The 24301-nt window shown below is 43.2% G+C and overlaps 1 protein-coding gene across 3 annotated transcripts in view; it reads right to left on the reverse strand.

Moving 5' to 3' along the window:
* The window catches only part of HEG1 (heart development protein with EGF like domains 1), a 69404-nt gene extending 45567 nt beyond the window's left edge, over positions 1 to 23837 (reverse strand). For 2 of the 3 annotated variants that reach the window (XM_044438297.1, XM_044438295.1), the window contains exon 1: positions 23281 to 23836. In XM_044438297.1, the coding sequence (XP_044294232.1) occupies positions 23281 to 23611 (331 nt within the window). In that variant the 5' untranslated portion in view covers positions 23612 to 23836. Of the gene's footprint in view, positions 1 to 23280 lie in introns of all 3 variants that reach the window. The other variant, XM_044438296.1, reaches the window with a different exon arrangement.
* Between the last annotated feature and the right edge of the window lie 464 nt (positions 23838 to 24301).

Consider the following 24301-nt stretch of genomic DNA (forward strand, 5'->3'; position numbering starts at 1 on the left):
TATTATTACATTTTTATACTGCCCATAGCCAAAGCTCTCTAGGCAGTTGACAGCAATAATCATAGAATCATACACTCAAGTCACCCATCCCATTTCTGCCCAGGCCTGACCCTGCTTAGCTTCCAAGATTAGGCAGGATCAGGCACTTCAGGCTACATGGAAGCTACATGGAAGACTACCACTGCCATGCCTTGCATCTTCTGTTTGGGGCGGTGGGTTTGCATCCTTGGATGTTCTAAGCATGTCACCCACATCATTCGGGACTCATCTACTTGTGCCTCTTTCACTCTACCATTTTAAGTCAGCAATGCCATTCTATAGTCTACAAAGTAGAAACAGGTACATGTCTGCACACAGAAGAAAGTGTGTGTGGGGGGGTGGGGGGAGAAAGGACACAAATCTGGCATCATACATGGCCATACTCAGAAAACAGTGGGAATGCCTCCAAGAGTGCGGTGCCCTGGGCATTCTATCACAGATCTTAAAGTGGTCACTGTGGAGCAAAGGAACGTCAAAGGGAGATCACAGCGGGCGAATGCTGAATTAGAATTCATCAACAGGCTTAATTTTATCACCAGGGGTGTGAATTGGAATAATGGGTTTTTATCACACAAGTGTGTTAATTTGTTTGCCTGGTGCCAGGGTGTTTGTTATCCAAAACAGCTGTCCTGTAAAATTACTGCTGTTAATAATGTGATTGTTCCATCACTATCAACATGTTCTGTACCCAATTTCCTTCTAACCAAACTTGTTGCAATTCTTCCACTTATTCCAGATAGGGACCTCCCCATATTATTTCATGCATCTGACAAAGTGGACTGCAGTCTCCAAAAGCTTACGCTAGAATAAATGTGCTAGTGCCTAAGTCAGGGCCATTAGGTAGCGTGCCCAGGCAGCAGAGAGTAGGAGGGGAGGGCTGTGGGCTATACTGGCATTCTCTAGACTATCCCAGGTATGGTGAGGAAATATTTCTATATGAGTCTAGTCTGCATTTGTATTTTGGCATGAGAAACTTTTGTCTTTGGCCACCTCATCTGTCACTTCAGGCAACAAAATGTTATGGGCCAGCTCTGCTTTAAGTCTCCACAAGCGTCTTTGTCGCTTCTGTCTTCTAACGTTGGCAGGACACAGATAGCGCCAGGGCCAGCCCTCCCACGAAGTGAGTTCGATCCCTTGCCTCAGGCAGTGGGGTGTGAAGAGCTGTGAATTGTGCACCCCTCATCCTTCTGTCAGGAGTCCCCTCCCCTCTGCAGGAGCCACTGGGTTGAGTGAGGGTGCCAGAGAAGGGGGCTTCCAGCCCAGTGGCACTGCAGGTGGTCTGGGCAGCCCCACTCTCCGGGTGAAGAAAATGGAAAGCCTCCAGGTCAGCCGCACACCCTGACACACTCTGGGAATCCTCTCCGTGGGATCTGCAGCCCAACCAGCCCAAAGCCCAGGCCGGGCTCTGTGGCGTCCCTGCCGCTGTAGAAGGAAGTGTCCTGGAGATTTCCTATACCAATAAGAGGGCTCTGAAAGCTTACAAAAGGCTTGGCTGCCGTTTATTTTACTGCATTTGCATGATAAATACAATAACAGTAACAAATCCTCATCTTGTGAGGGGTCTCTAAGATTCAAATATACTAGGAGAAACAAAATAACAGATCGTAAGAAAACTGGTCCTTTGGGATCTTTTAGGTCAGCAGAAACTACAGTGGCTTCTTATACAAATAATCCCATTTTGACAAAGATAGAGCTCAGTATCAACTCTTTTGTCACACACAAAGCCAGTACTTTCTGATATAAGCTGAAAGAGCCTCTGTCCTCACATCAGACATGTCAAGACCACTTTAGCTGTAAACTGAAATAATCACACAATCTTTGGCATCTGTATTTTGCTTCCTCAGTTACGGCTACAACATGATTTGTGATGTTTACGAGACTTACCTATTATAAAGGCTACTCTCTTATCCACCACTTTAGAAAATAAGCATTTTGCACACTCTCAGTGTTTTTTAATCCATCCAGTATAAATGGACTCAAATTTAAACCCAGTTTCTACAGTCGCTCTTTCCAATTTGGTTGCTGTCCAACTGGATCATGAAACAGACAAACCAAAATGCAGATAGGCATAATGAATGTGATCTATTTTCATGACATATAACTGGGCCTTTAATGGGAAGTTTAGCACTTTGGGACAGCTTGCTTAACATGGCTGGTTCACAATGAGCTGGCTGTATTATGCGAACCTGGTTACAGCCTTAGTATTTTGAAGAATCAGTGTTGTTGATAAATCTGGGCAACCACAGGATTCCATTCAGCCCATTCTTAGGCATGAGAGTACATTCCATTGAGTTCAATGGAGTTTACTCCCAAGTAAGTGCACATCAGATTGCAGGTGTAATCTATTACAGGAGCTAATCTGAGTACAGCACTGGTCCAGCTCTGTGTCCTTATCATCCTTGTCAACATACCCTGGCTCTTCCACCATTCCCAGCTTTGTGGTTGCCCTGTGTGAAATGGACCAGAAAGCACAGACACCAGGAGAAGCACAGGTATGTTCCTCTGCTTGGGGGAACAGAGAGCTTGGGGATAAGGGAACCCAAGTGGAATGTCAGAAGTGACACCAAGGAAGGGTTGGTTGAGGGAAAGCAGCCAAAAAAAAAATGCTTGCAGTGACATAACCTGATTATGGGCATTAATAAATAAAATGGAAAGGAGGTTGGCTGTAAGCTGACAGTGCCAACCATCCTGTTGGCAGACAAAGCTACTCACATAGTTGCCCTTCCCGTTACAACTTACATAATTCCCTACCTATCTAGACAATGTACCTTGAGTTCAGTTCATTGGCAACCTATTTATACCATCCTAGATCTACTGAAACATTTCCCCAAAAAAATATTCCTCACACTCAGACTGACTAGAGGTTTCATATGCATCTCAGCAGACCTGCCTCCACTATCAGAAGGGCCACTAACATTACAATGAGGCTTAAGTCTGTATTTTCTTATTTTATTCTTTTAATTAAGAAAACTTACAATTAAAATAAAAGATAAAAAACACTGTGCAGCCCCCCACCAAGAGCATTGATAAAAACTCTCAAAAATTCTTTCAAGAAGCTCCATCCCCCTTCCAAAATTGCACTCCTGTGAAGATTCAAATCCTTTCCTTTTTTTTAACACAAAATCAATTAATGAACCATAAATCAAATTATTTTATATACCCCTTTTCACTTTAATATCACAAGATAATTTAGCATTAAGAACTATATTCCAAACTTCTCTATACCAATCACTCAATTGCAAATCATGTTTTCCTTTCCAGTTCTTTGTTATAATTAATCTCACAGCTGTTATCAAGTTTGTTGTTAATTCTTTAGTATTTCAAATCCATTGTTTCCTATCAAGTAATGCAATCTCAGGTCATACTTCAATAGTTAAACTTAATATTTTACTACTTTGCAATTTCATAGAGGTCAAAGACATACAGGCATTGGATCCCCAACACTGTTTCCACATAGATCACCCACTAAGATTGTTCAGGCCTGATCCTGCTTAACACATATAGCCTGATAAGCTCACAACTCAAATCCTTTTCCTGGTCAGTCTGACAGCAAAACTCAAATTAACTTCTATAGGCAATGCTCCTGAAAAGGGGATTATTGGATGGAAGCCCTGGAATGCAGCAACTGTTAAACAAAAACAGTACAAATATTTGAGGAATTTTAAACCCAACATTTGTTGACTATTTGTTTAAAGGAAGGTGGCCATGTCTTAATTATATAGCCACCAGGAAGTCAACATGCACAAGACCAGAGAAGCTTAAGCAGCTTTTATTTTGTGACATAATTATCCATAGCCCTTTGGTTTTCAGGCCCCATCTACTTCTCTGTTGAACTATTTAGGACACAATCTTATGCATGTTGAGACAGAAGAAAAGTCCTAAAGTTCTTCTAATTCCCAGTCTGCCATGGAGTTGTAGGGCATTTTTTGGTCTAAATATGCACAAGTTTACACCCAACAGTTGCCTTTCTCCCTTTGGCTCTGAGCTAATCTCTCTCTGTGTTTGTATTTTTGAAATATATATCAGAATGCATTGTATTCTTACAGTATCATCTATTTCTCTCTTTCCCTGTTTTGTATTAGTTTTCATCAAAACTTGAGTAATGAAACAAAATGGCAAGTTTATTATTTATTTACCCCACTGCTACCTGTATTATTCCTCTAGTGACATGATTTTGAAAGAAAGTCTCGAGATACTTTATTCCCTGAACTGTAGGGAGAAAATTGGTTCCTTACTGCATTATTTACTGGGATTAGAGCTAAGCCACAGCTGGTTGCTGCTGAGGTGAAGAACAAGATGGCACTTCCCTGTTCTACCTGCAGAACGTTCCTAGCAATTGATTCTTACTTCAATATTGGTAATAGAGCGGCATGTTTTGCCGCACTTCAAGGAAGTTAGGATGTGTGGGGCAGGCTGCATAGAAAACACACTCTGTCTACCACAGTTAAGGAACAGTTCGGGTATTGCAGCTACTGCCTCCACCACACAAACCAGTATTAACCACCTGAGAAAACTGCCTCACTCCACCTCAGGCGAGGGCTGCCTTTAGCAAGGATGCCTATTACATAAAAGGGGGTCCATGTTGGCCCTAGCAGCCCGGCAGATAAAATGTACAAAATAGAGAACCATGTACCTGGCTCATCCTTGCTAAAATGTATCTCTCAAGCCGATTCCGCTGTACATTTGTGATGAGCAGTGTCTTTTGGCAAATACATTTGATTGATTGATTATAACTACAAACTGAATTGTTCTGATTTATTCAATGTTTAAATCCTCAAGCGTTGTCTTCTGCAGCTGTCCTTTAGAAACTGATTTCCTAATTAATCATTGACAGACAAAATGAAAAACCACGCCACTCAATTCAGTCTAAAACATTCAGCTAGAATTCTTCATGACTAGAAAAGGAGCTTGAGGGAAGGTGAAAGTGAAAAATAGTTAAATCCTTCCAAACATGGTCCTAGCTTTTCAGAGCTGATTTTCATTTAAAAAAAGAAGAAAAAATCCTATAGGGATACGATTAGACATATGTGCAAGGTACCATCTAGCTTGGCCAAAAGTCTCACAGGCAGGATTGGGAAGCAGCAACACTCTGTAGCACTATCTGCACAGGGTTATGTACTGTCCACACTGGGGTGCATAATTTGGCTGGCAAGGATTACTAAATAAAATATGGGGAAAGCAAATAAAATATGGGGATACGCATTCCCAAAGGCTGCGTTTTTACAAATGACAGGCATATTCAGAAAACAATCAGTTCAGCCAATCCTAGTGTGCCTCTAAAAGATAGGCTTAGGCCACAGCAACTCTGGAGGGGATGGGACAGAGGTGCATTCTTGTTAAGTGCAGGTATGAAAGATCGCAGGACTGTGTAGACTAGCAGCATTCCCTGCCAGCCACACATTTAGCTATCTTGAGAAATGCCCCTGTGTGTGCACACATGTACCACAACTCCATAGGAGGGGAAATCCAGGACCCATTAGGATTCTTGTTATGTGCAGTGCATGCATTTCCTCATGCATTGCTTTGCTAACATGGCACACAGAAGTTCACCTAGCAGAGCAAATTTGTTCACTCACAATGGAAGAAGTGCTTCTGTAATTTGGGGATATGTAGAATCTATCATGTATGTACATTTGCCAGTTGGTCAATAGAATTCCAAAGGAGACCTGCATTCATATGTGTACAACAATCAATCCACTGTACAGTGACTGGTAATTTAACCAAAAAATCCTAGCTGACATTTACTCTAGCAAAATTCTAAAACCTAGCTAAAATTCATAGAAATACCTCTACCGATTTTTAAGAAAAATACCCGCTCAGGCCCATGTACCATGGTTTCCCCCAAATAGCATGTTCTCTCAACTATTGGGAAAGGAGCTTTGGGTAACTAGAGAGGATGGCCTGGAAAATCATCATCCAACCATCCCATTCTGTGTATCTTCATTTGGATCCAACACAAGATATCTCATCTCCTGGCATTTTGCAGTTGTGATCTCTAACATGAGATGTGTGTGTTGTACTGAATGCAGTTTCTTCAAAGCTCTGAAATGGTTGCTTAGTCCTTCTGGATAAAAAGACCTCCTAAAAAAGGGACATCTGGCAATATCAAGTTTAAAGTAATACTTTATTGTGTTATTCATCTTTGTGTAAATGAAACCACAGTGAAGAAAAAGATCTAAAAAATAATCTCTCAAGAAAAGAAATGGATGCTGTAAAAACAATGTTTGCAATCTGGCAAAATCCACACTTAGCACTTGAGACACAGTTCCAGAGGAAAATCTAAATTCCTTCATTCCTGTGTCTGTCCAGGAAACCTTTAGTAGCAAGGTTTATGCTGCAAAGAATAATAAAGGACAGAGTCAGCCCCATGGGGTGGGCACTCACTTCAGCCTGCTCCTTTATCAGCTACTAGGAAAGCGTCTCTGGTCTGGCTGTGTTTTTCAAGCGCTGCTGCGGATGTAATGGTTATGGGTGGAGGCCGTTTTAGAGCCAAGGGAGTTTGTGCGAACAAAAGCTCCGGTCCTAAATCTGGACTATTTCAGTTTCCTTCCTTGTTCTTTCCCTGAAAGGAGCAGTGCTGAGAAAAAATCCTCAAAGCAGAAAACCAATTCTATAGAGCTGAAAGTATGTGGATAATATTCCATAGAAAGGGTCCATTGTATTCTCTAATAATCGGGGAGACACAATTAGCCCTTTTTCTTCATAGGGCAGGCTACCTGTTTGGTGTACAGACACAAATTAAAACAAAGATGAAACAAATTAAAACTGCACAAATGTGACCTTCATGGCATAACTGGCCCACTCACGGCGACTGTAAATTAATCTTGCAGGAACTGTGAACTGAAAATGCACTAAAAACCTGAGCCAAGCCCAGTGTAACGTGTGTTGAAATTTTGGAAATATCATTGATTCGATATTTGATTAGGTTCCTAAAGGCTAGTCCACATTTTATACACCCAGGCCTTGGCAGCACACATGGGCCAACAGCCAGCATGCAGACAGGTATTCCCAGGAGTCACTTATGAATATCAGTGGTTTTCAGATGGGGCTGTTAATGTCACCACAGCAGTTTGCTCAATTATGGTGTCCTGCATAATGCATTATTAGACAAAAGGCATTCATCAAAGTATAGACCGTTTTATGTTTTTAATAGTCTATCTGTTGTATTACATGAAGCTCATATCTCATGCAAGAATCCATTCTCCTTTTCCCTATAATGCTATTATGTTAATAGGATTGGCATTCCATATTGTTCCTACTGTCATCCTAGACTTGTAAGCAAGCCAGACTAGGAAGAAAGATGCCACATGAATGCAAGTAGGCCACAATCCACCCCAGAAAGGAGGGGGAAATTATTTATTTATTTATTTTTCGATTTATATCCTGCCTTTTTCCTACAAAGGGCTCAAGGCAGCTTACATCATTCTCCTCCTCCATCTTATCCCCACAACAACAACCCTGTGAGGTAGGCTGGGCTGAGAGTCCGTGACTGGCCCAAAGTCACCCAGTTGGCTCCATGGCCGAGCGGGGACTAGAGCCCAGATCGCCTGAGTCCCAGTCCCAGGCTCTTAACCACTACGCCACACTGGCTTTCATTCATAATTAATGAAACCTTTGGTTGCCCGACAAAATTCCTATGCAATGTGCAAGAAACAGATATTTTTAAAAAGGAGGCATTTAATAGAGTTTGCATCCCTATATTTATATCCCATTCCACCTTTGAGGAGATATCATTACAAGGGAGTAGAACCTCTTTCAGCCTGAGGGCTGAACTGATATCAGTTTGGGTAACACTCTCACAGGCTGCATTCCAGTGTTGGGAACAACTGAAGGTGAAAAGGAATGAAGCCAATGGCAAAATAGCAAAAATGCCAGCATACTGTGGCTTAAAGTTTTTGTTGCAAGTAATTAAGCCTTGGAAGAGGCATTTCAATCTTTTAGGATGGGGAAAAATGCACACGAGCTGCAAAACCACCATGTGATTGGAACTTGGGGAAAGGGGTTTGGCTTAGGAGAAGAGTTGTGATGAATTGGGACCACGCTGGCAAAGAAAGGCTTAAATCTTTTATGTCCTTTGTGATCTCAGCCAAAGTTCCCACAGTATATTTGATATTCACAGTGTGAGAAAAGTAATGACTGAATAGCTTTTGCATGGGTCTTCCTACTGCCACCCCTTGATAGCCCAGTCTGCTAAGAGGCAATGTTTAAGATTTGCTTAGATTTTTATAGAAAATTAAAGAAACTGCAGCTCACTTTAGTACATATGCTTTCTCATGCTTGGTTAAAAGGTTGCCCACCCGGTACCTATCCCCATTTAGAAGCTCCCTAGGAACGTTTTCCTTCCTGGAAAAAGAGAACAGATATTTTGGCTCCAAAAAGTGACCAAGGAATGGTGTGGGTATGTGGAAATGGTGAGTGAAAGAGAAAGAGACCCTATTTTGTCACCATTTCAACTCCGGCTCCCTTCTGATGGCAGCATAGTTGGAGTCTGTCAGACGGCTTGGAGAGGAAGTGACTGGCAAGGCTCCACCGGTGCAGAGTTGCTAGGTCACTGGAACAATAAAGAGGCAAGAAAAAAACATCCTGGCTGCAGCAGAGGCCAGCCTGGAGTATAAAGGGCGGCGGGGGGGGGGGGGGACGGACTATGAAAAGCACTGCAGCTCAGTGGGTGTGCAGAGAACAGGTTGCCTGCGGTGAAATATCCCTTCAGGCCTGGGTGACCAGAACATCGCCTGGCAGAGTGACTTTGCTGGGTTAATTATGTTGTGTCAGATCTGGATAACTATAAGAAAATATATGTTTGCCTGGCATCTCATTAGCAATTAGAGCATGCCTTTTGGTAGGGTGGGAGTAGGTCAAGGGAACTTGCTTGTTTTCCATATATGAAGATTTTTATTGTCCTCCAAATGCCAAACAAGTCATGTTAAGATCGGGCTCAGAAATTCTGCTACTAGATTCTTATATGACCTGCAATCTGCAGAAAAGTTGGGACTAAACAGTAACAGAAATGAACCATGAGATGGAGCGAAGTACTGCAGGTGGCTACAAGATCAGTCAAATTGCATGCCTACGATATAGAATATTTTAGAGCTCAGTTCACCTGGTAAAGGAGGTAGCACATAGCCAGCAAGGCTAGTAGCCACTGATAGCCTCCTCTCTCATGATTCTGTGCCATACCTCATGAATGTGATCATTTTCCAAATCAATTTCCAAAAAATTGGGAAGGTAATAGCATCAATGTACATTTTCTTCTCCAAGACTATCGTGGACATCTCTGTCATGTCCTCCACAAGGTCAAAGTTCCCTGAAAAGAAACACTCATTTTCTTGTTTAAGGCTCCACAAGGACCCCACACAATATTATAGTAAAGAAATCTCCCCGCTTTTTTTAGAGAGGGAGTTCTCCTATTGCACTGGTGAGTTTTGGAGTTAGCCACATTTAGGCCTGCTCCAAATCTCAGAGCACTGAAATATCTCCTCTCGTGCAAGTTGCAGGGAGAAGGCTATCATATTCTGCTGAGCTTTGAAGCCAACAGAAGTGTTCCAAAGCCTTTTCCAGTATGAAATAGCTCCATCCTTTCTCCTTAGTCCTCAAGCAGGCATAGAGAACTTTGAGGAGAGAGGGAAAGTCACTGTTTTGCCTGCAATGCGTAGTTAGCAAGCCAAGCCAAATTTGCATACGATGGCTCCAGTGTAATGTGGCATTCCCCAACCTGGAATACCCCCACCAACACACTGGACTACAAAGTCCATCATTCCCAGCCAGCAAGGGGGAGTTGTAGTTCAATACATCTAGGGAGTATCAGATGTATTGGTGTATCATCTGGTGATGATGAAAGCTAAGATCATACTGTTAAAGTGAGATTTCAGGCTGGGGCTGCTGTAGGAAAAAAAGAATCATACTGCACTGTCAGACCAACACGCTTGTTGCAGCAGAAGCTTCCATGGGCCACAATCTACTACACTTGATTCAGAACTCCTGTTCTTAAGAGCTTCTGCTATAATAAATGCAAGACTCTCTGTGGCTTTTGTGGCCACATGCACATATGCCAAACCCCCTGGTGTCCCAGTGACAAGAGTGCTTATTCCTCTTCCCCCACCCCATAATTATCTGCTCCCAGGCTGCCATTTCTGTGTAACCAGATTCCGCCTATCTCACCTCCCTAACTGGGAGCCAGGTTTTATTAGATCCCGGTCTCATTGGTCAACAGCAAGCAGGCAGGCAGGCAGGCAGGCACCTACAGACTTCAGCAAAGCTGAGATTTCAGCCAGGAAGTTAAGGAGCAGCTAAGAATAGTTGCAGGTCCCAGCTCTGCACTATAAACCCTGATAATGGATGCCTTCCTCTTCTTAATGTGTGCTTGGAAAGCTGCTAGCTCAGAAGGAATGGGGCAGGTGTAATCACAGCATGCCAGCCTTTCCCCGGGGTCACGGAGCAGCCAAAGCCACACACCACAGAAACTACAAGCCACCGTGGCTATCAACTTTAGAACAAGCCATGGGTTTTCATGGCAGTGAAAAATAAGCCACCCTGCAGAAACCATGCTGCGTTCACACAACACATCAACTGTCTATGGATTTTCAGCCTCAGTATGTCGTCATTTTGCATGAAACACGTCCGCAGGTGTACTAAGGCAGGCTTAGTTAAGCATACATTTTAAGAAGGAAGGAGACGGGAGGGGAGAGAGAGAAGGAGGGTATGTAGAGCACTAGTCATGTTACAAATTATATATACTGGTATACTTCTAAGATGTTACTAGAATTACAAAATTTACTAATATGCCACAATGTATTATATTATGCAATAACATTTAAAAAATAAAAATACACACTTTGAACTGAGATAACAGACAAAGGCAAGTGGGAATTAGGGCTCTATATGGAAGAATAGAGTTGTTCCCCAGTTCCTAAAACAATCAAATATGCGAGCACAGTGAATCTGCCAAAAGACAATTAGCTGGGTGAAAGCCATAATTAAAATGATTGTTGAATGAAATAAGCAGGTCTGTAGCTGAGCAAGTATCACTTCATTTAGCAGTCCACAGAAGTGGCCAGTTTATATGCACTGAAACCAGTTCAGCCTCCATGAGCTTAATAGGCCACAGGTGGGCTTAAGGGCAAGTCTCCCAGTTTAAGTGGTTTGTAAAACGTGCCGGCCGGCTTCCTGCAGAGCCCAGATGGCATGTCTCCCTTTTACATGCTCCAGGCCTGTGAAATTCTCTCTTTCTGTGCAGCCCGAGCCGGAGGCATTCCATCTCCGGGCTTCCTCCATCTCCCCTCCTCCTCCCTTGAGGTGTGGCCCTTTCTTCATCAAAGTGAAACCTGAGGCTCAGGTCCCCATCCCAAACACATAATCTGGTGCAGTAGAGCCCAAAACACACACCCACCCAGTGCATTTGTCTCTGAAAGATGCTATTGCTTCAGCTCGAAATGCACTTAGATTGTGCCACTCTGCCATTTCCACCTTTCACCTGTGAGGCAAATCATCCTGCCTTGTGCCAAGGGGTGAAAGAAGAACGCTCCAAACTCTGGACACACTTTTCCTCTGTGAGTCACAGTCCAACAAGCTATGTTCAAAATTTTAGCTCAAAGCCACAAGGCAAGGAGGGAGTGGATGGCAGAGAGCTACATATTCCCCTGTGATTGAACATCTGCTGCATTTATCCCTGTGAGCCACAGGTCACAGCACAGGAATCACTTGGCTCCAAGCAGGGTTATGGATGGGACTAGAGGTGGCTTCTGCCCCGCCAAATCTCCTTCCTCTGCAGGCTGCCTCGTGCTGTCTGCCAAACTGCTCTTGGTTCTGCCAGCCAGCAGGTCTGCATGCCAGTCTTCCTCAATCATGAGCACTCCAGATGTGCTTGCTTTCAGCTCCCATCCTATTCAGCCAGCATAACAATGTGAACTGATGGCAGTCTGGAGGGTGTCTCTTTGAGGAAAGCTGCTGAATGCCATGGATCCCTGGTATGCCAAATGGACTTGGACTCTGGTCTTCATCGAAGTGTTGCCTTCTTCCCTTTGTTTCGTTGGCCTGTCTATCTGATTGGAATCTAAGCACTTGCATAAAATATTGCAGGTCTGGACTTTTTGTTCTGTAGCTTCTTGATTTTTTTTTAATTATGGTATTCTTTCATTTCATTATTTTAGTTCTTTACTCACTTCCTCCCTTGAAGTGAAATCGAGACTGCTTAATAGCCGATCAGTAAAACAGCCATTAAAAGCAATTCTGTTACACCTAGCAATGAACAGCACAAAAAGTATTGAGAGAGAGTGTGTGTGTGTGTGTTTTTGCATTTGCAGGAAAGAGGAAATCCACAACTAAGCAAAAGCTAAGTGAGCTACATAGACTTTGGGTGCTTCCAGGTGGAGGGTTCCTGGCCATCTTTATTTCATCTTTTCTTCCTAAACTGATTTTTTTTTTTTTTTTTTTTTGCTGGAAAGAAAAAGAATGCAAGAAATGGTAGACAAACACAAAAGGGTGTCACCATCTGGACCCCCATAAACTTCTGTGATTGAGGCAGGATGACTGCACAGTAAAAGTCACAACTTTCTCTGGTTCTTGAAAAGGCTCTAGGCAAATCTGTCTTGGGAGGGAGTTCCATAGCCAAGCATAACCACAGGACTTCTGCCTGAGCTCTGCAGGTGCGATCCCTGGAAGAGCTTCTGATGATGATCTTAGTTGCTGGGCAGGTTTGTGTAAGAGCGAGTGTTCCTTCAGATGTCATCTGGTAAATCTGTTTATCATCACGACCGGTCTTGGATTGTGGTTGCGTATGTGCCACAAATGCCTCTTTGTCACACATGCTTCAAGCAGCAATGCCAGGCCCACTCACCTGACTGTGGGCACTGCCCCCATCTCCACAGCAGAACACCTCCCTAAACCATTTCATAGTACACTTTTACTTATACACAGAATATTGAAGCAATACAAATGGAAACAGAATGGATGTATCTTGTTGATTTTAACCCACACAGATTGTAAAAGTTGCTGTTACTGCAGCACTGCTGTTCATAAAAGCAGCTCAAATTAGATGAATGCATTTTGACCCCTGGCTTCATTAGCAGCTTGTATACATCAGATCACTTTCTGTATACATAGCATACTTGACGCAAGTAGAACCACCCATTTGCTTCAATGCCTCAAGAAAAAGGCCTTTGCAATGGTTGCATCCTAATTCTCCACTTTCCCTCAGCCCTGATAATCTTAATGAGAGAAGGAACCACATCAATCCCATGGCTAACAGCCACTGACTGTACCCACCATTGCTCACATATAGATTCACCTGCACTTAACCAGCTACACAGGATAACAGGGGCATGGTACCATATGTCTATATGCCTGACATTTCTGGACTGATGTAAGAGATCAGAGCTATAGCCCCTTGCTGCTGTTCTTCTCAGTTTTCTCTGATCATATAGGTTAACTGAAACAAAAAAAGAGCTGTTACTCTCCAATATCTTGATCATGTTTTGCATGTCAAGCAGCGGTTACTTTGAGTGATTTAATGAGTGATTGAAATAATGTGCTTGAAATCATGAGTGATTAAAATAATGTCTGTATAAAGTAACACACTGAAAGCAAACTCAGTGAGTGCTGAGTCAAAATAGTGCCAATGAGAAACAAGAAGAAAACATTAGCAGGTTTGGGAGAGCCCCAAGATTTGCACAAGCACAAAAAAACTTTAGTAAAGTAGAAGCTAAGTGGGAAAGTCAGCCACTAAAAGCAGTCCAATGGAAAGTGAGTGTGCTCTTGGCCATGTCAGATGGAAAAGGAAAAGAGAAAGGTGAGGAAGAGTATCCTGGAAGACATGTGGGTAGCTGAAGGTCTGAAGAGGAGCACTGCTTTTAGGAGGTGAAGATAAACTGCAACATTTTGCAATGGGTCCCACTTTGAGTCCCACCCACTCAAATAACAAACAAGGCTGGGATGCAGTAAGCTCGCAGAGATCCAATCTTGATAACTGGATTTGTTGCTTAGATGTCATGTTAATAACCCACAGATGTGAATTCTGGTCATGCTTTTTTTTTAAAAGTCAGACTTCATGAGCACAAGCTTTGAAACTTTTCTAAATACAAGTGAGCTGGCATGAGAAGGCATCTTTTTTCAACACATTTGTTCCATTGCAGAAAATGTGTAGTTCAAAAGAAAGGCCTCTGACCAACTCCATTCAACTTTTTCTGGGCTAACCTATGCCCACTTTTCTTCACGATTATTCTAAGCTTAGATCGTATTACTGCTTTAAAAAAAGATGCTTGAAAGAGCCTTTCTTTGCTGTGTTATCTGCCAGGCCAGCACTATATCACATCCCATACTGCATAAATGAATTGATAATATCAAAGAGAACTGAATTTAGTGTCTAGCCCAGTCATTCCAGCTGGAACAAACTAATGATGATGAATGATTGAATGGCTTGATCTATTCAGGGCTAAATTTTCATATGTTGTTTCAGATCCTGCCCCAAGGGCAAAATGTCTTTGCATGTGACAAGCAGTAAAGCTTCCTAGAGCTAGATGCAATTATGCCCAGCAATTATGCAGCAGCATTTTATACCACAATGAATGGTAAGCGCTGAATTCACCATTTCACCATTAAAATTCTCAAGGTCTTGGCTGCTCTACTATCTTTGACAACATGATTTTTAAAATCTCAATAGACATCTTTGTCACAAGAAACTTGTGCAGGCTCCACTAGAAACTCTAAAACTGGGATCTCTTGCTTTGCCCTCTCACTTCAGCTACTGTGTTTCACAAGTAGACTCTCTTCACACATGGTCAGTTAAAAAGCATCTATACCATCCCATCTACACACTCACATATTTTGCTGTGCCCAACTAAGCTATCCCTTAATATATACACTCGTTATATATGCATGTTTCAACAGAAAAAAACTTCTCTAAGCCCAACATTCAGCAGCCAGCATGGATGCAAGGGCCATGCTGGGCATTCTAGGCTTTTGCCCCCTAAACATGTACAGGATTGCACCCTAATTTGTTGATGGTGACATTGGGGGCCCAATCCAGGGAGCAAACTGAAGACAATAACTAAGGATGTTACTTTTTCGTGCCTGGTACTCTACTGCTCCCTTTAACACAAGCCCCTTTGATTCTTTTTGGCCCTCCTTGCCTCATTTGTGTCCTCTTCCCTGTTTTTTGAGTTTTGCCATTTCTGATGGTTTCTCTCCACCCACCAAACACCTCCTGTTCTGCCTTCGACTATCAACTTTAAGCTCTTCTTATCTCCTTGTGCCCATCACAATGCAGGGGACTCTGTTTCATTGCTCAAAAACAACAGATTATCCATATCTCAGCATATTTGGAGCTACATAGTCTTTCTTTAGAGGAATATTTAATAACAAGTGCAACTAGATATATGGGTGCAGGAGAAGACACCCTCAATGGTCATACTGTGTTTCCCCAAAAATAAGACTGGGTCTTATATTAATTTTTGCTCCAAAAAATGCACTAGGGCTTATTTTCAGGTGATGTCTTATTTTTTCTTGTACAAAAATCTGCATTTATTCAAATACAGTCATGTCATCTTCCTCTGGAACATCATCATAACTCCAAACCCCAAATTGTGTTGCAACGGACATACTAAATGTGTCCGTCTGGCTGATGATCTTAACTGGGGCTTATTTTGGGGGTAGGGCTTATATTACAAGCATCCTGAAAAATCATGATAGAGGTAGGTTAGGTCTTATTTTGGGGGAAACAGGGTAGTTGCCTTGACAGGTCACACTGCCTTTCCTGTCTAGAGCAGTGATTCCCAAACGGTTTCTGTCATGGAAACTTTCTGAAGACATTTTTTTCCCTGTGGAACCCTCTCTCTGTCCCTGATCTTTACTAAGCCTTGTGAACCCACAATATTCTTCCTTCTTTCATCTGCTTCTATTGCCTGAGTGCTTTGCATAACATAATAGGTTTGGAAATAGAGAGGAAACATTTTAAATATAATGAATGAATAAAGTGTAACATCCAAATTAATTGTTTCGAAGTAATAGAGTCCTAGGAACCAAATGATGTGATGCATTTCCTTGTTTGCTGCTTGGATGCCAACTGACAATACAACTATATTTATATAAAGGACAGCATACAAAAGCTTTTCATTAATTAATTAATAAAATAATTGGCCTTCTGTGGTTTCATTTTAAAATGTTTTAAATTTGATTTTTGAGATTTTTCATGGAACACCTATGAGGCTTTTGGAGAACCCAAGGGCTCCATGGAACACAGTTTGAAATCACTGGTCTAGAGGGTTATACTGGGATTTTGAGAAGCCTCTTAAAAATGGATTGTTGCAATCATCTGGTTTGCATCTGGTTTGGATAATACCATGTTCTTCTGTGGTTGTCTGCTCTATTGACTAACCTTGTCTCCTCTGTGCTCCCCTCGTTCCTATCTGTTTAGTCCCTGTTTTGCTGCCCGTCTTGCCCTCTTGCTCAGCCCCCGCAGCCAAAGCCCTGGAAAAAGCAAAGGCAGCTTGCTGGTCTCCAAGTAGATGTTGCCCGGGCCTTTTGAACAATTACTAAAGCAACAAATATAGCCTCTTACCAGATGAGGAAATATGGAGGTCTCAGCACATGTACTTTGATTTTTCTGATTGGCCTTAAGAAGTCATTACACTAATATTGATTTCTGAATTTTAAATTTTACTCATGCTACCTTTGCTTTTTGTGAAACTGCAATGAAAGCAGGCACTGGTAGGCTGAACGTTCCTACACTGCCTGGGGCAAACGCTCTCCTCTAAAGAATCCTGGCCCAGAGGTCATTTCTGAGAAAGCTCGGCTGCCCCCTCTGCACTGTGTGCTTTGAGGCCCTGAGCACCATGAGATCTCAGGAGCTTGTGTCTGAAGCCAAATTCAAGCAAATAAGCTATAGCCAGTTTAATAGCTCCAAAAGTTGAAGTTTTTAGAACTTCCTTTACTCGAGGGAGCTGCATTCTTCTAAGATTATATTATTACTTGGGCTGGCTGCCTCAGCAATACAGCCTTGCATTTCCCTTTTGGGTGGGAAAGTTTTTCTCCTTGTTCATGGACTCTAATGATGATTTCAGCTGAAAGGGCGGGTGTGAATGTTCTGAGGTCCAACAAAGTACAGACACGCTAGCTGTGCCCCCTGTGAAATAGCAAGACATACGAGGTGTGTCGAAATATGTGCCAATAACTTTTCATACACATTCCCACAAAACTGACCCTCTGCATCCCTGGGCCCAGCCTTAAAGAAGCCATTAACAACTCACTGGTAAAATCCCCAGATTTTATGGAAGTAAGCTTATCACCCTGAATCCACTGCTGTCCTTCTACTCTCTCTTGAGAGAATATTTTATCTGCATATAAAAATACTGCTCAAACAGCATGGATGTTCTCCACACCCCAGTTCTCTTTCTTCCTTTCTATTGCTCCAGTTGTGCTGTATCACAAAGACAAAAGACTTCCTTTCCATATGCAGGCAGAAGAGAATTTATGTATTTTTCTAGATGCTTGCTAAGGTGGCTGCAAAACCAAGGAGAGCAAAGGGAGGAGGAGTCAAGCTTCAGGAAGGTACTGAAAAATAATAGAACAAGAGCAAGAGTTGCCAACTACACTTTCCCACTTCCTCCTCCTCTCTGTAGCAGAGAAGGATTAGCCCCAGACTGGAGAAAAGTTAATGAGGAGACATAAGGGAGCAGTGAATTTTCCTTCCAGCTACCATCTCCACTCACTCACTCCCTGACAACTGCCTGACAGTGGGCAGAGGAAGAGAGGCACTTCTGTTTGCTTGCTCTGGCCTAGAAAGCAAGCAGGGAAGGAGGCAGTCAGCCCACTGTCCAAAAAGCATCAACACTTGGAATCAGTAATCCATAAATGCCTGAACATTATTGTGCCCTGGGAAGTAATAGGCACCAAGTCATGAAACTCTAAAAGGCCTTCAAACACCAAATAGTTCTATAGTCTCCACTATAACTATAGTCTCCACATACTAAAAATACTTTTTTCTTCTTTCCAGTTTATGTATTTGCTTACTACTAGATCAAATGAAATTCTGATATGGATTAGGCTTCCAATCGGGGTCTTAAGGCTTGTATCAAGTAATGAACCATGGAAAGATGCCTTAAAAGAGGGCATACTATTATTCCACTTAGTCCAGTACCATCTACTTAGGGTGTTGGGTAAAGACTTTTCTCATCACCTGCTGCCTGATCCTCTTAACTAGGAAGTGGACCTGAGACAAGTTGCATGCAAAGCATGTGCAGAACCACCAGGCTATGGTTCTTCCCCCATCAAGAGAGATGGAGGCATTGTCATCGTTATTATTACAATATTCTGTTGTTGTTGTGAACATTAACAGGATCTGAGGTCATTTAACAAGGCGATTTCTCCTGTGTTCGTAAGAGTTATTAATCAAGTCATTTTGTGATGGTGTTGACCTGTTTCATTGGAAGTTATGGAGAACCTGACATTCTGTAGCCTAACGCCTGCCCATAGATTGTAGTGCCATGCAAACCTGAGGAGGGTGGTTTGTGGAGTAGTTAACAAACACTAAAGCCCATGGGCTGTTTTAGGATGTGGGTAGTTAGCTTGCTAAGTTCAGATGAAATGAAACTTATGAACACAGGCTGAGTTACAGGACAGACCCCACAAGCACCTGCCATGTGCATAAATCAGCGCGGCTTCTTTAAGCCACCTTGTGTGAAACTGATTCTATAAACCAAGCCACTGTCTTATTTCCCTCCATGTATCCTTTCTTCTTACACTGAAGAGAAAAGGTGAGTGTTTTCTTATACGTCTATTTGCTCAAGCATCTTCTACATCTAGTGTTATAAGTTTATAAGCATTTGAAAATATACAATAATTTATACATGTGAATAAGAAGCAGGAGGAGGAGTTTTCAGGAAGTAACATCAAAATGGCTTCCAGTGGGATATGCTGAAAATGCCATACATTTCCAGAATGCCCTTAGAGATGCTGCAAATGCCCAGTTTTTAGTACTTGTTCAAAGAAGGAAGACAGCACATAAATATCATGGACTCTTAAGACCCAGAAGAAAATGGAGGGTCCCAGACAAATAGTTTCATAACCATACTGAGGAAGACACGTTCTATCCACCATTGTTGTCATCTGTCCTCACAATACCCCATGTAAGATAGGAAATTCTCAATAATCCATCAAAACCAAATAGGAACTCAGATAGAAAGTAAATCCTCTGAGTTTCCTAAGGTCACAAAGAGAGTCTGAGGCAGAACCAAGGCTTCTGAATCCCTGCCAGTGTCCTTATCATCTAGACAATTGTTCCTTCCTTCTAATGTAAATGTTAATTTTATTTTTTACATTGTTTATAGCTGAGCCTTGAAGAACTGCCACAATAAGGGCAAGCCCATCCAGCTCAGCATCCTGTCTCTAAGGAGCAGCCATGTGAGATGAACAGCTTATAGTCAGTCACCATCTACCACAGTTCCCAGTAAATGCTGTTGCACCTATTGTCCACGCTGATGAACAGCCCTTGACGCTGTCATGAATGACACACACACAGTGTTCAGGGTGAAATCCTTCACAGAATCAAAGGATCACAAAAACGCTGTACTTTGTTTGAGCGTAACAACATATGGCGAGGCCTTTGCTGAACCACTAGGCCTCACTTTCCAGTCTATGGTATAAAGCATGTTGTAGGTAACTTGTACAAAGTATCCGCACCTGTAATCTACCATATTACATTATTGTCAGTCAACAGTCTTGGCTGCAAATATTCTACAAAGCTAGAAATGGACATATATAGGTCGAGCCCTACCCCCTCTTTTTTTTGGCTGCAGTGCAGTATGGATTCATAAAAGCGGAAAGAGTGCACCTTGTGGGTCAGCTTCATTTAGAAGCAGGCATCTGCATTGTTACAGAACACAATCCACCACATGATGGCTGATTTATATGGGCCTAAATGCAGCTAACTCTGTTCTGGATTGCAGATACCAAATAAGTGAATGAAATACACATAATATCTGTGTGCTTGTAAATGTAATTGCTTTGTTTATCCCTAGGATAGTGGCATAGTGAATAGAAATAAGAGTATCAATGTAATATTGTGTGTGGGCATGGGTGCACCACAGGGTCATATCTAAACAACTCATTACCTTTCTTGGAGTTTAGCTACATTGTTTCTAGATACCTGTTTTGTTTTTAGCTTCACTTCCTCCCTTTGTGACCAATGGGTGCTTTCAATTACCGATCAAGGCTAACTTCAGATCTCTTTAGAGAGCCTTTTGCAAGGTTAACTGTGCACTTAATAAGTAATGGTGTTCAAGGAGGAATTAATGCAGGACCATATAAGCACTGGAGCATAACTGCTGAACTCAGTCCCCTGACTTGGGGCAGCATCCCAACTGCATGCACTTGCCCTGGTCCAGTAAGAGTGATCTTGCATGTTTTGTGGATGTGACCCCTGCAAAATCAAGCCATGAGAGCTCAAACAGGAAATCATTAACAGAGGCCAATTAAAAGATTGCTCAAAAAGACAGCTAGTCCACCCTGACAAAAATGATGGACTAATTTCAGTTTGGAAAAATTCAGCCATGTGAACATCCATCAAAAAAATCTTGTTTTTGGATTTTTGTGCTGTGTATAGTCTCCCCTGTCTTCAGGCACATCAATCTTCTATTTCAATGCAGAGAGAACTACATCCGGCATGCAACACCTTAGATTGTCACAGCATAATGCGTGTACGCTAATCCTCCCATCCCTCCAAAGGTTGTTCTTCCACTGGGGCCCTTCTACCATCTGTTTCTCAAATGAGAAAGTAAACAACAACACACCTGCAGTGTATCCTTCCCACCTAGAGCCCAATCAATGTTCATCCCTCCCTTCTTACAACATTCTTCATGATATGGCAAGAGTATCTGCAGTGCTGTAGAAAAGCTAGGGAACCCCATCTTCTCACATTCAACACGTCTCACTATACTACCTTGCAAGGTGAGACATTCCAGTTGGAGGAGTCACATTACAGCACATTTACTCAGGGTAAGTCGCATTTCATTCAATGGGGCTGAGTGTGCTTGGTACTCTTAGATGATCCTTTGCAGAGGAGTTGGGAAATGCCACTTTGCACATGAGACTATAGAGCGACAGTGGCCAGTACTTCCTGAGGAACCCCACGATATAGCCAAGTCCATACACCAACCATTTCAGCCACAAGAGGACTGCTTCGTCCTCTTCTAGTAGCAGCTGCCACTTTCTAGATTCCAGGGGGCCTGCATGGCTGCAAGGAATGGAGACAGGCAAAATGGCTTTACCGTACACTTCAAGTTTATTTAAAATCATCTGCTAATCTTCATGAGAAGTAAACTATGTTAGTACTCAAATTATGGGACAAAATGGAGGGGGGCATTAATGAAATCTGTGAATCCTACTCTCTGTTTTTCTCCAATTTAGCCACATTATATCCTTCCAAAAACAGTGACTAATGGGATTGCTACAAAAGGCAAGGGTGCTGGGTACCTCCATCCTGTCCCCTGCCCCTGGAAATTTAAGCTCTGAATGCATATCACTCTATAATACTGTCCCTTATATACATGCTATTCCTGCTTAAGAGCCACAACTTTTAAGTCTTAAAAGAAACAAACAAGCAAAAACAGATTTCAGACCACCTTTCAGTGAATACTCCTGAGTAGATTCTAGTGTGAATGACATGGCAATCTACTCCGAAATAAACCCCCTAAATTCCATTTGATTCCTCCAAGATTGAAACATAGAGGGTTCTAGTCAGAATACAAACATTTACCTGCTGTCGTTCTGCATACATGTACCTGGAAGAAAGCCCCTGAATTCAAAGAGGCATACTTTTAATTAGACATGTACAGAATTTCACTGTGAAAGTATGTCTCTGACACTTCATTTCCCCCCAAGGTATGTCCTGCCCTACAGCACAGTACAGGTATCATGGAAACTGCAAAAAAGCAAATAAATATCTATCTACTTTTCTACGGTTTTCAGCATTTGTGAATTGATATCATATTTTAATACAAAGCACATTCTTGAAAAGACTTTGGTTATTCTAACATTTTAAAATTGAATTTGTAAAGTATAATTTTGTTCAAACAGTTTGTAGCTGATTCAATATAATTTAGATGTAAAATATGTAACAAAATTATATTCACTGTATTCCCTGCAAAAACCTCCGTTTGCAAAGCTGTAGCATCAGTCACAATATAAAAACTAGTCCAGTCAGATAAAGTACATTTAGTCAAGTAAGCTGATCTGTGGGGTTAATTCTGCAGATGTCCAGCTACTTATTTTAACTACAGATTTATGTATATTGTACTTAAAATTATTGAACTATCTACATGGAGCACAATTAATCTTTTGAGCCTAAATGTAATCTGTAATTCTTTTTTTCAATTCCACAGTTTACAACAATTGTCCTTCTGGAAAGGCTACTATTAATCTTCCCTGCCCAAAATAGAAGAATTAAGTTTGTGCATAATGAAAATATTTCATTGGAAGAAAATTATTTTGCTTTTCGGATATTGTGAATGGCCTGCTCCTCAAACAGTTTTATCGGATCTGGAAATCAAAAGCAGTCAAGTGTTTATTGGACAAGCTGTCGTCTTGTTCATCCAGTAGTGGACCCTGCACGCCTCCTAACCAAACTTTTCAAAACCCTTCTGCCAACTATATAATTCCATTAGTCTAGCTTGGAAAAGAGCAGCTGTTTCTAGCACTTGCCGACAAGCAGACAAGTGGAGCTAAGAAACAGACCTCTCTCCCTTCGCGCCCCCACCCCCGCCAAGGCTCTCTAGAAAATCCCCTGGAGCCGGATCCCTTTCCTGGACAAAGGGCTGCCTCCTAACAGCTGCGGGAGGCGACGAGCGGAGGATGAGCGAGAGTGCGGCGGAGGCGGTTGCTTTAAGATTCGGTAGGTAGCTGGCTTTGCTCTAAAGCAGGATCCTTGCTAAAACAGACGGGAGGGTCGAATGACCAAAATTCTCTCTACTTAGGAAAAGCTGGTGTCGTGCGCGGGTGTGTGCGAGCGAGAGAGAGAGAGAATGAGTGATCTATCTATCTATCCATCTATCTATCTGCAGGCAGAGCTATTCCTTACGGCCATCTAATCTGTCTGCAGGAATTCCCCGTCCAAGACGAGATGAAATGGGTTGGAAAGAAGGACAGAGGGAGGACTGGAGCGAAGCCCCCCGGAGCAGCAGCAGCTGCTGCTATCGCGCGCGCACACACACACAGCTTCCCCCTCCACCCTTTTCCCCTTCCCATCCTCTCACTCACCCGCGTTGCCGCTGCTGCTGGTGTGTTGTCGGTCCGTCGCCGGATCCCAAGCACTGACTGATGCAGCGGCGGAAGGCTGCGGGCTCTCTTTCTCCCTGGGAAGCAGCAGCAAGGAAACCGCAGCAAAGGAGGGTTCCTCCCGGGTGGATACAGACGATCCCCTCGGCTCCGTCGCGGTGAACTGGGAGCGATCGGTGGACGAGGAAGAGGAAAAGGCGGCGGGGCTGGGGATGGACACGGAGGCGAGGGGAAAAGATCCCACGAAGAGAGGCAGCCCCACCAGCAGAAGGAGGCTGAATTGATGGATCAGAAAAGTGCACGTTGCTGGCATGATGCTTGGGGCTTCACATGCCCGGTGGAAATTAATAATAATAATTAATAAGAATTAATGCCGTAAGCACCATGCTCGGCGGGAAGAACGGAAGGGGAACCCGACTAGAGGGAAGGAGCGGGCCCTGCGCTGAAAGTGCCCCGCCGGGTCCACTGTGAAGCGGCTGGGTGAAGGGAGCTCATGGTCGCGAGCGGGGCTGGAGCGAGCAGCAGCCTCTAAGTGCCTGGCAGCCGCATGCGAACTGCACGGAGCCTGAAAGTAAAAGCACGCAAGGGCAGGCTCCGCCCCGAGGCTGACGTCACCGCGCGAGCGGCGCCCCTCCGCCCAGGCAGGCCGCTCGGCGGTCCCGCGACCCTGGCGGTGTCGCCTGGCTGCGGGGAGCGGGGATCGAGCGGGTCTGGCTCGCGCTGCGGACGCGCTGGTGCAAATCGGGAGGGAACTTCCACGGCACACGGGAAGCCGGAATGTGCCCCGGGGCGTCCAGGAGCCTGGAAGGCGAGCGAGGGAATGGGACGTGCTCGTCCGTGGCCGAAACTCGGGGCATAACGTGTAGCGCTCGACAGTGGACATTACAGGCCAGCGGGGCTTCCTGTTTCCCCTTGACACATCCCGCCTGCGAGTGGGACACTTTCCCAAGCCGGTGCCCTCCGGTTGTTTTGACGTTCAGCTCCACTCAGCCCCAGCCTGCAC

Source organism: Varanus komodoensis, unplaced genomic scaffold (genome assembly GCF_004798865.1).
Source record: "Varanus komodoensis strain SLA01 unplaced genomic scaffold, ASM479886v1 scaffold32, whole genome shotgun sequence".
In the NCBI taxonomy this organism is placed as follows: Eukaryota; Metazoa; Chordata; class Lepidosauria; order Squamata; family Varanidae; genus Varanus; species Varanus komodoensis.